The 16762-nt window shown below is 33.1% G+C and overlaps 1 protein-coding gene across 1 annotated transcript; it reads left to right on the top strand.

Annotated features, from left to right (window-relative positions):
• The first annotated feature begins 3857 nt into the window (after positions 1–3857).
• On the top strand, positions 3858–6049 carry LOC111919083 (septum-promoting GTP-binding protein 1). Its single transcript, XM_023914691.3, has 6 exons — positions 3858–4324; positions 4496–4634; positions 4739–4832; positions 4916–4955; positions 5036–5119; positions 5588–6049. Exons 1-6 carry the CDS (start codon positions 3971–3973, stop codon positions 5750–5752), a joined length of 876 nt encoding a protein of 291 aa, XP_023770459.1. The 5' UTR covers positions 3858–3970; the 3' UTR covers positions 5753–6049.
• Positions 6050–16762: the final 10713 nt, after the last annotated feature.

Here is a 16762-nt window from a genome sequence, read left to right as displayed (position 1 = left end):
AATCGCTTTAAAACATAAAATCAAAAGAGGGTGTTTTTAAATTGCCTAACATATTATCTGCTAGTGACTATATAAGGTGTTGTATTTTGTGGTGCACAGTTTACTCCAATAATTATATAAGATAGCTCTCTCTCTCTCTCTCTCTCTCTCTCTCTCTCTCTCTCTCTCTCTCTCTCTCTCTCTCTCTCTCTCTCTCTCTCTCTCTCTCTCTCTCTCTCTCTCTCTCTCTCTCTCTCTCTCTCTCTCTCTCTCTCTCTCTCTCTCTCTCTCTCATGAATTCAAGCAAAAAACACATTTTGTTCTTGGTGGGTTTGTAAAAAACATTTTATAGTTTTAGATTCTAGTTTGCGATTATATGTAATATTTGCAATTCTATATCCGCAATCATGACAACTTAGGGAACCTTCCCATGCAACAACACTATGGTTCTTGATTATCTTATTTAGTTTGGAATCATTTAAATACATTATTTCTCAAAAGATGTATATTAATGAAATTAATTGTGAAACCCGTATATTATACGGGTTGATTAAACAAAATGCCGAGTACGAACGATTAAATAGTAAATTTATTTGAATTTGAAATTTGAAATTTGAAATAAGTGAAAATTATGAGAAAAAAAACATATAAAAAATAAATAAATTAAAATTATAAGTTTAGTTATTAGACTCGTGTACTAAACTGGTTAATTATAATAAAATGGTAGGTTTAATTTATGATAGGTTTAATTTATGGGAACTAAATTAATGATATATTGGAAATGAAAATTAAGATAAATAACAAGTGGAAAATAAATATATCTCAAAAATTATGACAAAATGACATGTGGCCAAGTGAATGAGAGAAGGACATGTGGCAAAATCATTCTCATTTATTATGGTAGACTTTGTAGATCTCTGGACATAGTTATATAAGGACTACATACATCAGTAAATACTAATCATGATGGAACGTTGGTGTTTCTTCCAATCAACGAAAAGATGCATCATTATCCTTTTATAACATGAAACATATAAATCAAACAACTCTTAGATGATGTCAAAATTCCTAACCCTTGGAATTTTGCTACACGTTTATATTCATATGACAATGAAGACATGTCATAAATGAGTATGATTCAAGTCTCATGTGAATTATGTCATGGGTATAAGTATTTGAAACAACATCATGCACCTAAATTCACAAAGATTATAGTAAAAGTGACAACATGCACATAACTTTAAAAATCTGATGTTAAAAGCGACAACATCAAGATAGGGACATTCAATAAAGGGAAAATCAGTGAATATATAATCACTTAATCAATAGTGAAAATGTACATCAAAATATAAGGTTGTTTCCATATCCAAGCATGTTTCAAATTATGGTAAAATTGTAAATAATTCAAAATTAAAAGACAAAGCTAGCAATTTAGCTAGGAGCTTCTAATTCATCATCACTTCTTCACTTGTTCTCCGTTCCTACACATAACAATTGATGTCACTATCATATAACCAAGAATTTTATAAAGTGTAAAATCGTACCATATAGGTGTATACATAACTTAATGGTCCCACCAACTTTTCCTTTCTTCACCTATTCACGGTAGAATATACAATTCCTCCTCCAATGGACTTTCTTACCAGATAGAAAACATTTGGCATATTTCGCAAGATGTTCCTTCTTATAGATTGAGTGACATCCTTATGAGAAATGCCTTTGCCTTTTGCCTTTCTTTTTACTATGCAATTTCTTCTTTATATGCCATTCCCCTATCATGAACGTTGAGGAAGACTTAAGACTTTTATTCTTAAAAATATTAGAAAGCAAAGTAGACATGCACACATGGTAAGTTCGGCATATTTAGAACGACGTTTATATCTATACCAACTCCATACAAGTTGGAATTTAGGAAGATTAATCTTCAATCCCAATGCTAAAAAACCATCTGAACACACATGCACACACGATGTTATTAATACTCTCTTCATCCTAATCATCGATAGGTATCACATCATCGGTATAAAAAATGGGTCAATCTAGTATCTTCATTCCTAACCATACCAACTCTAAAAATACCATTAGAAATTGTGTCTGCTACCATTACATGCAACTCTTCCATAACCATAATGAAAAGAAAAGGAGACAATCACCTTGGTTAAGACTTCTTTTCGACTAAAACTCGGATGTGGGGTTTCTAATAACCAACACAAAAGTTTTGGCCGATTGTAAACAATTCATAATCCAACGAATCCATATTTTCTCGAAACCCTTAAACTCCATTGTTTGAAGTCAACCTTTAAAATCATCAAATTCTTCTTTATTTTTCTTATACTAGGTTATCACATCATTAACTATCAATGGATCATCAAGAATTTAACAACTCTTCACAAAAAATGTCTATCATCTTGGCCAATATGTATGCCAAAATTTTAGCAATTACTTTTTTATTGCATACCAATTAAACTAATTGGTCTAAACTCTTTTATGAACATCAAATTATCCACTTTAGGAATGAGCGTTATAAGAAAAAAAAATTGCAACCATTCGGAATGGAACTAGTCCCATAAAAAGATCAACAAAATCGAAAATATCACATTTGAATTCTGCCCAATAATGCTTCAAGAATATATATATTTTTTTTTAATCAAGAAAAACTCTTCTCTTCTTACATGAATTGGATTCGTGAACCCAAATACCATCATCCATAATTCTATTAATAGCCCTTTGTTCGTGGCTTCCTGTTTATCACCATCAATTCTTCATTTAATCTTCGATTTTTGCAACAAAAATTTCAATTTCTTCAAGTTTCCCAATTTTTCTAAAAGTTTTCTTTCTTTCTAAAGCTATGTTTTCATTTGCAGCCCCCACGTCAAATAAAGTATCTATGTCTCTTACTTTATCTAATAGCATATCTTTTTGCTCTTCTCCTGGGCCTTCCAAGCAAAAGCAAGGCTTGATTCTTGCCTTTGATATTTTGATATTTTATTACATAATACGATGTTCAATTATTTTCACAAATAAAAAAATAAAATCGCTTTAAAACACTAGGAAGTATCATTGTGAGTTGTGACAACCTAACCATGCTTTGATTACTTATGCACCAGTAGTTTCATTAATAAATGCCTTTTGATGAAGGTTTGCCACATGCCCAACATTTGGTCTATACTACAATGCTAACTTCCAAACTAACTTAATTTTTTAAGTGGCCACCTTTCTAATAACCCGATTTTTTTCTAACATACCTAATTTAATTATTATACTTTTTTCATAAGACATAATTACCCTCATGAGGACTGCAATTATTGATCACATATGATCTCACTGACCTAAAGTCCTTTCTTGCTTATTTATGTCTCATTGTAATATTCGAAAACTTTGATTTATATTTTATTAACATTATTTTGTAGATAATTGATATAATGAACTAATAGTCTATATCTTTTATAGCAACAACAATAACGATAACTGAGGTAGAGAGATAGATGTAAGTAGTAATGCATCATCAAATATAGAATAATCGTGTCACATAAATGACTTTAAAACAAGGGTAGCATAAGTCAAAGATAATAGACAAAAACAAAATGTATAGGTATATATTATTTTTTTATCAAAATTAACAAAAGATATTTAAATTTTATAATATTAATCTTAATATAAAATAAAATATTACACAAATGAAGGGGGAAAGGAGGTTTTGATTTTGATATCGGATCTTTGCCTTCCTGAAAAACAGGTCAGCTGTCCCTATTACACGGTCGACGTCGTCAATCTAACGGTTGTTAAAAATCCTAATTTTAATTACTTTTTTAAACACCAAAAAAAATATTAAATAATTCTCAAAAAAAAAATATAAAAATGAAAATACCCTAAACTCTCATACCACTACTTGAGTTGAGAGGCACATAAAACACAGTTCTTGAGAGGCCCCTCTATCTCTTCCCCAATACATTTTTATCTTCTCGAAAAATTAGAAAGAAATTCTATAAAAATGACTCAGATTAGCAGAAAAATGTACAGATTAGACCTAAAAAGAACGATTCTATGGCGTGTAGCTCTTCTCCGGCGATGTGCTAGATCTCTCTGGCACCAAATTCTTGCTTGTTGGATCGGAAAATCTGTCCGGTACCGGCAATTGTTGCACTCCGGTCCTTTGATTCCGACGTCTCGTCGTTCTCCGACAACGACGATCGACCCAGCCACCGTGAGCCACCAGTTTCCGGCGTCCAGCGGCGAAATGTCGTCGTCCTCTGGTGGCTCCGATCACGATCAAGATACTTCTGATTTGGTGACGTTGAAGATTAGTCTTTTGGGTGATCATCATATCGGAAAAACGAGCTTCTTGGTTAGTATTTAATAATTAAATTCGTTTCCTTTTTTATTCAGATTATATTTTCAAGAAATCTTGAAAAATGAAATACCCAATTTTAATTGTGTTTTTTCTTGAATACCCAAATTACCCATTTGCTATTTTCTTATTTAATGTTTAAAATTAAACTATATAATTTAATTGAAGGCAAAATACGTTGGGAAAGAAAAGAATCAAGAAGAATTAAAAGTTAAAGGCATAAATCAGATGGATAAAACATTGTGTGTTAAAGGAGCCAGGATTTCCTACACCATTTGGGAAGTGGGTTGTGATGCATTTTGTCAAGGTAATTAATTAATATTTTATTTGATTAATAGTTCTTTTTTAATTCTAGAAGAATTTGATTCTAATTATTTAAATTAAAATTTTGTTTTCATAATTCATATGTAGATGCCGATTTGAAAACATCGATTCCTGCTGCTTGTAAAGACTCGGTAGCATTGTTGTTCATGTTTGATTTAACAAGTCGTTGTACACTTAATAGGTACTATTTACTTTATATCATAATTTGATTCTTGAATTTTCTTTTTGTCAGAAAATATTAATTATATATATTTTTTTGTTCAGTGTTATCAATTGGCATCAACAAGCTAGGACTTATAATCAGGTGAATATAAATTATATTACATTTTTGTGAAAACATTTTTTTATTGATTTTTAATTAATTATTTGTTTGAATGATTTTAGAGTGCGATTCATGTTATGGTTGGTAGCAAGTTCGACGAATTCGTTCAGCTTCCATTGGATTTACAGTGGACAATTGCAAGTCAGGTAATATTCAGTTTTTTTTGACAAAAGTCTCATAATTCGTGCTTACCAGATATAAAATTGATTATTATTTTATGTTCTTGATAAAAAAAATATGATCGATTTTTATATAAGTGCTTATACATAAAAATGAATTTGATGCTATTAAATTAATAAAAATATACATACTTACACGCATTACCAATAAAAATCTAAATAAAATAAAAAAGGACTTTGCACCTTTAAAGTCAAATTTTGTAGCCAACAAGTTTGACCTTTTCATGATGAAAATGATGGGATAACCCATCACTAACTTCTAAAAGAATGTTTCTTCTGCCCACCTCCAAACTTGAATTATGTCACACAAGTCCCATCAAAAGAGGAAAGTTCACACTTAACACCTTTTGCCTCAAAATACATTTTATAATATATTTAAAATTATGATATACATATATATTATATATGTCTTAATATTAATCTATAATTGTACAGGCAAGAGCATATGCAAAGGCTATAAACGCGACATTGTTCTTCTCGAGTGCATCTTACAATATAAATGTAAATAAAATCTTCAAGTTCGTAACTGCGAAGCTCTTTGACTTGCCATGGACTTTGGAGCGAAATCTTACAATTGGCGAGCCTATTATTGATTTCTGATTTCTGATGTCAGTATTCGTTATTCATGGATTCAGTATTCAGTATTCACACCCTCCTCCGTCTTTAAGTTTGTGATGTAAATATAGAAAAGAAATATGGGGAGGAAGTGGTCGATCGATCGTATAGTCAGTTATTGCATCTTCGTTCTTTGTTTTCTAGTTAAGTGAGATTTCAAGGGTTTTCAGTTCTTTTTATTGTTTTTTTTACTGGAGAGCTTGGTGGAGGTATCGAGGCTTCCCTGTCTTCATGTAAAACCTGTATTTTCTTGTTAGTGAATTGATTTCAAAATTGGTTAAAGCACATTTCTTTACATAGTGTGATGTCGACTTGATTCATGCTCTAACTGATGAATCTTGTATGGCACGATGAAAAATGAAACATTGAAACTTATCTATTATTTTCTTTATAATTTGTTTGAAATGTTTTGTGAAATCGATAACAATCCTAAAGAAGTCAACATGAACTTAGATTCATTCCATACATTTCCGCCTTTGGATCATCACACAACAATCCACTAGGCGATTAACGTAAAATCTTATATCAGCAACTTGTAGATGTCATTAATATTTGAAATTCTTAAACAATAACCGTTGAGGCTCGAATATTAGACATTTTCTTCAAGTATAAGAGGATGTGGTATGAGCAACAAGAAGTGATGTTATTGTTGAGATGACACCTCATAACACGGTCATAAAACAAGGACACCATCCCCTTTCTCGTTAAGGGGGTGTTAAGGCACAATTCATTGCAACGATGAAGATCAATAAAGAGAAATGTGATGGACTTTTGGTTTTTTTACTATTGAATTGTAATGGTTTTAAAAAGAAAAAAATAATAATTAGTGGGTGTTATAACATGGAGATAATTTCTTACAATGATGTTATAGCATTATGGGTGATGTGGCATGTCATATGCCCATATATCCCAATGCTCTAAATATCACCTTGAGATCACAAACAAATCTGGTAAAAAAATTAACACAAATATCTGTGACTTTCGAGTATTTCAACTCGTTTCTTTTTCTGTTTTCCCCTTTCAACACATCATAATAAAATATATGTCGTAATTTTCAATCCTAACATAGACCTAAATTCAAATTACAAAACTAGTCAAGTTGGTAGATTACTTAAGATGACTCCCGAAGACGTGCTTTCATTTGAAATTGAATTATAACTTGGTCGGTTGGTCCTCTCGTACAGTTTGAAATGGGCTTTTGGCATGATCCATGCCCTTTTAAGCTCATAAATGAGCATCTATGGGCTGCTTTTGTCGCATATGTAAGTAATAGAGCCGAAGTTGGGAATCTTTCAATTCATTTATCTAAAAATAATGTAGTTTAGGTCTTTAGGATATACATTTAAGTTTTAAGTTCTAAACATTTGAAGTTTAAATTTATATAAAAAAATGAGAAAAATATTGAATTATTTAAATTAAAGTGTTTTTTCTTTTATATTTAAACAAATAATTTAGATAAATAAATAAAGGAAACTAATAAGACTTTAATATACATTTATTATTATATTTATATATTATGTGAATTTAATAAAATGAAAAAACCATAAAATGACATGTAGAAAAAAAATGAAAATAATAAGAAAGAGTCATATGGCATAATGCATAAAAGATTACAAGTGACAAAATTATTTTTATTTGTTAAGAAGGATTTCTGGTTTTCTTTTCTTTTTTGTTTTTTCTACTTTGATCCCAATTAAAAAATTAAAAAAGTTGTATCTAAAACAAATTAAGTTGTTAACGGGAATTTTTACACCAAAAGTTATCAATAAAAATAAAATAAAACCAGGTAGTTAACATACAATATCGTTTTTAACTGAAATCGTTAAATCAACATGATATTTGGTATTATCTAAGATAAAAACATTATATTTACTAAAGGCAGAATAATGATCAAAAATGTATATGCATAATGCACACAGAATTTAAGGGCCGAAAAAAGACATTACATTAAATAATGCTTAGATAAAGAATCATATATTAATATAAAAAATATCATATTCGATGAAATTTTCTTTTGTTTTTAAACAAAATCAACATATTTATCCTTTATTTTAGATAAAATCACAAAATTACGCAAATGTTCCATTTGTTTTAAAAATAAACATAGGTTCATTCTCTAATATTTTTCTTTACAAGTATGATCTTTGTGATTTTAATTTCTTCAACAGCAAAAGAATTTTTTTCATTTAAGATCTTGAAACCAAAACAAAAAATAAAAATAAATAAACAACAACGACAAGTTTTATTTTAATAGATCGAATCATTAATACAAACTAAAACAGAAAAAATCATCATCTAAGTTTTTTTGTATGAATATGAGAAATTTATATAAATACATAAAACTTCAAGATAGTTCTATCCAATCAAGGAACACCTCTTAAGTCTGCTTTTCAATTTAAAATAGAACATCGTTGGAGATGGCATTAGCCCTATTTGTCAAATTAACTGAAAAACTAATGTAACGTGTGTCGATAAACAATATTCTTGTTGTGGTAACCCTTGCTAAGAGGGGAGTCAATCTTGCTTCTACGTCATGTCCTTTTCTTTAGTTGTTATTTTTATATGGATATTTGAAGATGGTTCTATAAAAGGTAAATGGTAAGGCTACTTGCCCTCCCCACCGGCATGCATATTAGACCTGCTATCGAAGTTGAATTGTAATGGGTTTAATAAAAAAACTAAAAAAAGATGAAACTTGGTCTCACTTATTCAGTTGTATGGTCGATTTGGAAAGCCATGAATCCTCTTATTTTTAGAAAGCTTAGGTGCTCTCTATAAAGACGGTGGATGAGATTCAACTTATCTCTCTTACAACTGATTTAAATATCATGCCAATCTTATTCGTTTAAATTGGAATATTTTGTGTTGATCTCACTCCTACCCCAAACATATTTGGAGCTATGGCAAAAAACTTTAAAAAAAACTATTAAATTATATATATATATATATATATATATATATATATATATATATATATATATATATATATATATATATATATATATATATATATATATATATATGAACTAAAATTTTTATTATAAACAACTAGAGGAGAGATATTGTTATACATAAAATTGGTATTTATATACTATAAAATAAGTTCAGAGGGAAGTAAATATAGTTTTGACAAAAAAAAAAGTAAATGTTAATGCAAAAAAAAAATTGTAACGTCTCAAATTTCAAATCAAAATTTTCATTTAAAAATAAAAATATTTATTCAAATTACAACTTCAAAGATATGAATAAACCATTTGATTCAAAAACATTTATCAGAATAACGTTTAAAGTTATTATGTGCGGAAATCTCCAATAGATGCTAAAACATTTCAAAAGTCAAGGTAAAATATATTCTATATCAACTATCTCAGGAGTGGCTAATCATTCCTTACATGCAATTCCAAACCACTAGGCTCAAGCATCTAGGTTACACATCTAGGCTTAGTACGTTCAACTTTTCTATTATTTGAATTTCTTCTTCCATCAATTTCTCCAACTCATCAAGTTCGTTTTCTTCATTCATGAAAAATACTTCACTTTGAGCATAGTCTTTCTTGAATCCATCTTCCACTCCAAAAGTCATTTCATCATCTCCCACTCGTAAGGTATGTTTAGACTCGTGTATATCAACCAAGGCTCATGCGGTATTGAGTAAAGGACGTCCAAGGATGATTGGTACATCTTTATCCTCCTTCATATCAAGTACCACAAAGTTTATTGGAAAAATAAATTTCCCAATTTTTACCAAAATATCCTCAACTATGCGTCGAGGATGAGTCACTGAACAATTAGCCATATCAATTGTCATTCTAGTAGCATTCAATTCTGGAAGGTTGAGCTTCTAATAAAACGAATAGAGCATCAAGTTTATACTAGCTATAGAATCGGCTAAAGCAAATGTCTTCATAACTGTTGGGTTTTATACAAACAATCATATGTGTGCATGCAACCCTAATTTGGATCTATGTTTTCACTATTAGACATACAAAAAATGAACACAAAAAGGAAACCCTAGCATGCATCTAATATTTCGAAAATCAAAAACAAAAGAGATTAGAATACATACCTTTGTTGCTATATAGTAATAACAACTAAATCTTGAAGTTCCTTTGCTCTTGAGAACAAGTACCACAAATGTAGTACCTCTAATGGCTCACAAACACACAAGAGTGAAAGGATAAATATGACAGAGAGGATGGAATGTAACTAGCACTAGAAATCGTCTCTTCTAGAGATTCTCAAGGGGGTGGGACGAATTCTTAAGCATATGGGTCCTATTTATAGTTGAGGACAGCTAGGGTTTCGGGGTGGAAACCCTAATCCCTTAGCTTAGGGCCTAAGCAAGTCCATGGACCTCCTTGCATTAGGCCTTGGACGAAACCTCCTAGATCCTTCTAGGATTTTCGGACTAGCCCTAATAAGAGGGATCCAATGGCCGAAAGCCTCAACTATCAAATAACTACAAAACAACCCCTGTACTTTTAATCAATTCCTTTAATCCCAAAATTAATTCCAAATTAATTTCTGATTAAATACTAATTAATAATATGATTCCAAATTAATATATTATTCATATAATATATTAAAAAAATCATATTTATACCCCAATTTATTATTCTTAATAATAAATCAGCCTCTCTCCTCAACAGTCATCCTGTCCAATCACTGGTGTGAAGGCAACCCAAAAGGACAATGTTACTATCGGGTTAAGTACATCCCATTTATAGTTATGGGTGTAACACTCCAAATCATGTACACCTTTGAAACCCTTGAAAATGAATTAACTGGAAAAATGGTCCCTCTCGTATGTTGGGCGTACCTAAGGGTACGCTTAACATACTATGGGAAAAGGGTCGTGAAGGAGCCTTGTGTACGCGGGGCGTACGTAAGGGTATGTCGGCCGTATGCAACACATGGGCTAAAACCCTAAATATCAGATTTGAACCCTATTTAAAAACCATTTAGCCTCTTGGACCAAACCCTATCAGCCTCTCTAGCCTCATTTCGTCCACCTACAGCTGAGATATTGTGTGAGAGGTTTTTTTGAGCTTAAGGAGTGGGTTTTGTGGTCATTTTAGAGTTCATTCAAGAAGGAGAAGTTGTCAAGGAAGCTTGGAGTGTCATTTGGCTTCAAGAATCTACATATTGTCGACCTTAAGGAGCTTCTGGAGGTATAAAGTTTGAACCTTTCCATCTTAATCACTAGATCTAGCTAGGGTTTTCTATTTTTGTAACATCCCGAGTTCAGGAGTGCAAGTTCAGGGTTTAAAGTGAAAATGTGGATGGTCAACTCGGCGAGTAGGGTCGCGATTTTGGTCGCGTGTTAAGTGGCCAACTCGGCGAGTCGGTGGCTAGACTCGTCGAGTTGGTGTTGTATGGAGAAAACCCTAATCCCGGGGGTTGAGCCCTATATAAAGAACATAATACCTTTTCCCCAACCTCTTTGCTCTCCCTTGAAGTCCAGAAACCCTAATATTCGTTTGTGAGAGAATTAGAGAGCATTTGGATCTTGAAGGAGTGTTTGTTGAGGAGATCTTTGAAGATTAACAGGCTTGGAGCAAGGGCTTTTGTGACAACCCAAAAATTTCCGTTAGTTTTAACGTCGAAATTAATTACGTCAAAAATTAGCCAAATTTATCCCGAAAATATTTTTGACCAGATTTAAACATGTTGGAATATTTAAATTAATATTCGTCAAGCGAAAATAAAAACACGTAAATTATCTTTCCATTTATTTGGAAAAAGTTTATTTTTATTTGCGGCCATTTAACTAGGTGCCCTAAACACCTTCCTAAGCTCCTAAAAGTGACTAGAACCTTACATGCATGAGTTAGAACCACCAAACAACAAAAGAAATGGACCAACATGAGTTTACTACTGTAAACTCATGTGTTTACGGTTTTAAACTCCTCAAGGAGTAGTCATGGGCCGTAAACTCCTTAAATGGTCCATTTTGAAGCCTTAAACCTTTCATAAGCCCTAGAATTGAACCTAGCCTAGTTCCACAAGTGTTATAAGACCTTAATGCATCAAAGAACACACCATCCATGATTTTACAGCCGTAAACTCATGGGGATAAGGTCTTAAAGATTTTAAACTCTATAAAGAGTTTACTCTTGAAGAGTAAACTCCCTAACTAGGCCATGCACATCCTTAGATGTTACCCGGGACACTCCTAGCACTTGACCAAAGTGTTGTCCGCATTTTAGGATGTGTATACGTGTTTAATTAGTATTATATTTACTAATTGTATGTAAAAATATGTCATCATATGTTAATAGGTCACTAAGTGTGTTCAAGTCTTTACTTGACACCGAGCACCCAACCGGCACTTTCGTTCGATCCGCTTACAACAGGTGAGTTCATGCCCCTGAATTAACCTTTTAAATGTTTTTACATGCTTTTATGGGAGGGGGAATACAAGTTAATGTTGGAATAGTGTCTAAGGCTGCAACTATATTAGGCAAGTATTTGATCCGATTGTGCATGGTCCTTTTGGGTTGCCTTCACCATAGCAACTTGACAGGATGATTTATTATGAGAGAATAAATATTATTAATATATTATGAGAATAATATAAGGAATAATAATAATGTTATTTGATTAATATAAGTCATAAATTAATTAGTATTAATTTGGTGACTTAAAGAGATTAATTAAATAAGAGGGTATAAACTGTCAATTGTTTGATAGTTACACTTTAGACTGTAAATCCTTAAGGGATAAGGGATGGACGGATTCTAGGGCTTAGGATAGCTCAAAATCGTCCAAGGCTTATCTAAGGTAAGGATTTGGATTGCTTTAAGGAAAGATTATCCAACTAGGTTTAAAGGTGAAACCCTAAGGAGTCTACAAGTATAAATAGATCCCTTGAGCAAGAGAAATCGGCATCACTTCAAAAGAAGAGAACCCCTGGCCGATTTCTTCCTAACCTCTCTCTCAAATCATCCTCTTTGCTAGTTGGTGTTTGTAAGCCATTAGAGGAGTGATAATTGTGACTCTAGAGCTCCAAGACAATAAGATCAAACAAGAGATTCAAAGGTAAACTTCTAGATCTGATTTTGTATTGTTCTTATACCTAATTAGTTATTAGAAGTCTTGAATTCAAAGCATGTTTAATTAGAGAAACCTAGATCCAATCATTAGGGTTTTGCATGCGCACATAGGAAAGTTCTTATGGCTAAAACCCATCAGTTAAAACATGCCAGTTATCATATCAATCACATGTGATTGATAACCCACATGCACAAGGATTTATTACACTGTCAGTTGTTTTACCAAGTATGATACTGTAAATGGTTTTCCAAAACGTCTTTACTTGTTCAAATTTTTTTCTCAAATTGTCTCTCGCGCTGTATGTTTTACTTCAAATTCAGTTATAGCAGTATTTTAAACAAAGGTTTTCTTTACTTATATTGTTTTATCAAAGTTATAATCAAAACTTGTTTATGAAAGATTTTCAAGGGTTTCTAAAGGTTTTCAAACTTATTTTACCAAAGAATACCAAGTCAAGATTTTCTTAAGTGTAAAGGTTTTCCAAAGTTTTCTTCCATGTTTTTATACTTCTACTTCGTTAGATACTACTACTTCGTTATGCCTCTACTTTGTTAAATGCTACTACTTCGTTAAACGCTTCTACTTCGTTAAACGCTTCTACTTCGTGAAACGCTTATACTTCGTGAAACGCTTCTACTTTGTTGTTAACTCTTCTACGTTGTGAAACGCTTCTACTTTGTTAACGCTTCTACTTCGTTAAACGCTTCTACTTATTTAAATGCTACTATGTCGTTAAATGCATGCCTGTACCTATATAGTTATATAAATGATGTTTAAAGGACTTAGGAAGGCTAGTTCGCCCTATTTCCTTTTCCTCGTTGGGATGTGGTTTGGTGGGTATCGGATATCCGTCTGAAGGTTGTTTAAACATTAATTATATATCATGTGTACATGTATAGACATAAAGGTTTATAAGGGTCAGTTCACACGCGAGTCTATATCATCTCTCCAGCGCCTCTAATAGAATTCAGATTACGAGATGCATCTTCAAGACACGGATCTCCCTGTCATCGAGTTGGTAACCAAAGTCTCCTGTAGGGAGAGCGGGCATTGTGTGTATAGATCTATATGGGACTGACACTCCCGCACCCTGACTGCTAGCTACAGTCCACAGCCTACCAAGCTAAAGGGTGACAAATGTCATATTTACACCGACGCTTGCAGGGCGTCAAGTACTCTAGTGTCGATCAGTCTGGTTACAAGTATATCCATGTTTACCTTATAATTCATGGCCTTAAGGTAACGGTAATTAACACTGTATGCTGGGAACACACTCTTAGAATTTCTCTTTGTTTTAGACCTTGCTAGCGGTATCTTTCATTTGATACTGTCTGGGGTCTGTGTTTCTTTGTTTTAGACCTTGCTAGCCGTATCGTACATTTGATACTGTCTGGAGTCTGTGTCTCCTTTTGTTAGACTGAGCCAGGCGTGTCGTTCACTCGATACTCTCCTGGAGTCTATGATTTCTTTGCCTTAGTCAGCAGTATTTTCTGCTGAGGCATATGTTATTTTCCCTTGTATTTTACTAGTGATATTATCCTACTTTCTTTAAAGTGAAATACCGTATTTTGGGTAATGATAGTATTTCAGGGAAAATTTCTCTTTAAAACATAACACTGTCGAGTCTTGGTAGAAGACTACTTTTAATTAGAAAATATAAGATTTTCTGGAAAGGACTCTAATACACTGTAGACTCTAAACTACTACTTTTATAAAGTTATTTTGAATAAAATGCTTACTTACATAAATGACACTAAATACTTATGAACTCACCAGCATTTATAATAATGTTGATATTCGCTTTCAAAATAACTTGTATACTCAAGTCAGCAATAGACAGGTACATCCCAAGAGCTTTTGGTGAAGACAATTAGTACCAAGCTGCACCTATATTATTACTTGTATTACTTTAATGTCTCTATGAAATGTAAACCATGTAAAACTATTACTATTAATGCAATGGTTGTTGTACTTTGATTATTATACTGCATATGTTGTGATACTTGACATGACGTCATCCACCCCAGAACGTTTCCGCCGTTCCGGTTTTGGGGTGTGACAGATTGGTATCAGAGCATTGTTTATAGTGAGCTAAGTATGTCAATTCATAAAAGATATACAGCCTATAAATACATAGCGATAAAACACTCTGACTAAGAATTATACTTTAAAATATAACCATATTTTACCAATGTATAAGAACATCTAGAATCTAAACACTCGAACAAAAGTATCACAAGAAGAACAAGAATAAAAGTCTTAGGATGTTGAGCATTACCGTCAAACCTGGGCAGTTATGTAATCGTAAGCTGGAATAAATGTAACCTGATCAACTACATTTATTCGAGATGCGATGAACGTGTGCTTGGGAGTGATAGTGGTGTTGCAACAGGTCTGAAACTTACCAACTAGGAATGCTAGAGCCAAGCATAAAGCTTAAAATACTATGGGAGTATTTTGGAATACTAAAAGACTCACATTAATCCCAGAATCATATTCAGAAGATAAGAAACAAACAAGAAATAAAAAAACCATAGGGGTATTTTAGGAACCATAGATAACCATGTGTGAAGAACTAAAAAGATCCTTATTGATATACCTACAATTACAAGAGGGTATACTCCCAAGGTTATATATAATAAGGATCCCATAGGCTAAGAATGTGTGGTTTCACTCTACTTCCTTTTCCTCGTTGGGATGTGGATATAGAGTAGTATCACATATTCGAAGGCCTATCGGATCTAAGCTATATATGATTTGTATACCCTATGTAATCGTAGCAGGACTCGATATGGATCACCCAATGAAATGTTAATAATCTCTTAGGATTCTTTATACATTTCCATTCTCGCACGAACCCTGTAGAAAACCCTATCCACTTCAATACTCGACATAAGAGTTGATTCAGACCCCGAAGAGGTTCATTGAGAAGATTTCCAGTCGAAAATAAATGAACTAGGTCTAGACTATTGAAATCACCAAGTGCCTATATCTTTTTAGGGGCATCGGTGAGAAATTCGCCTAAACTTCCGAGATTTCCAGTCATCCATCATGAAGTGATGACACCCAGAGTCGGATTCGGAAGTAAGGCAGAGTAGAAATTCAATATGTCTATAGGAGAAGAAAACCCTAGGTAACTACCCGAAGGAAACCAACGCCGGTCCCAGTCAAGGATATGAGGTAGACAGAGGGAGCCAGTACATGGAACCCGAGAAGTGTCTTTTCCCCGTTTTTGTCACGCTAATACACCTATAAAATAATACAATTTAGTGAGTTAGTGATTACACTACTCACGCTATGTGTTAGGTAAATCGTCTTTTCCCGTTGCAAGTAATACGATTAGAGCGGATCCCCACACCTCTAATGAGAGTGTTTAGCCATAAGTCTTCATGAGCCTTTCTTCCCGCGGTCTTCATTCTGAACTGTTCTCAGATCTTTCCAAGTCGGAGAGTGAACCTTTCCCAGTATAAAGGTAACTTAGTAGGAACGAATCCCATCTTATGGCTTTTCCGATACTCATAGTTCTACCTTGAATACCCGGACTACATCATAGGGGTGTAGGTCAACACTCAGACAACCAATATCTGAAGCACGGGAAAAATTTATGCCTAATATAGTAAGGATAGATACGTCTAAGGGTTAACCATCGTCTCTCACCAGCTGTGATTCCTGTCCGTGTAGGAAAACCATGCCTCCGAAGAAGCGTAACCAATCCACTTGCAAGAAACCGACTCTCCTATTTGATGAAGCTACGTTCCAAGTTGTAGTCTCGGAAGCCGTAGCAGCTGTCATGGCTCAACTGAATGCTAACAACGCCAAGGTTAGCAAGAGCCCTATCGGGAATTCCGATCCAAGTAATGGACAGCAGCAACCAACCTCTGTGTACCCAGCCACCCAAGAACCTCAACCAAATCCACTTAAGAGAAAGTTCAAGAACGA

The sequence above is a fragment of the Lactuca sativa genome, chromosome 7 (genome assembly GCF_002870075.4).
Source record: "Lactuca sativa cultivar Salinas chromosome 7, Lsat_Salinas_v11, whole genome shotgun sequence".
NCBI classification, from domain to species: Eukaryota; Viridiplantae; Streptophyta; class Magnoliopsida; order Asterales; family Asteraceae; genus Lactuca; species Lactuca sativa.
The sequence above is the reverse complement of the archived record's forward strand: the minus strand, read 5'-3'. Positions and strand labels throughout refer to the sequence as shown.

Coding starts and splice junctions, on each gene's coding strand:
- LOC111919083 (XM_023914691.3), top strand. CDS start 3,971: ATGACTCAGATTAGCAGAAAAATGTACAGATTAGACCTAAAAAGAACG. Junction 4,325..4,495: donor TCGGAAAAACGAGCTTCTTG/GTTAGTATTTAA, acceptor ATTTAATTGAAG/GCAAAATACGTTGGGAAAGA. Junction 5,120..5,587: donor AGTGGACAATTGCAAGTCAG/GTAATATTCAGT, acceptor ATAATTGTACAG/GCAAGAGCATATGCAAAGGC.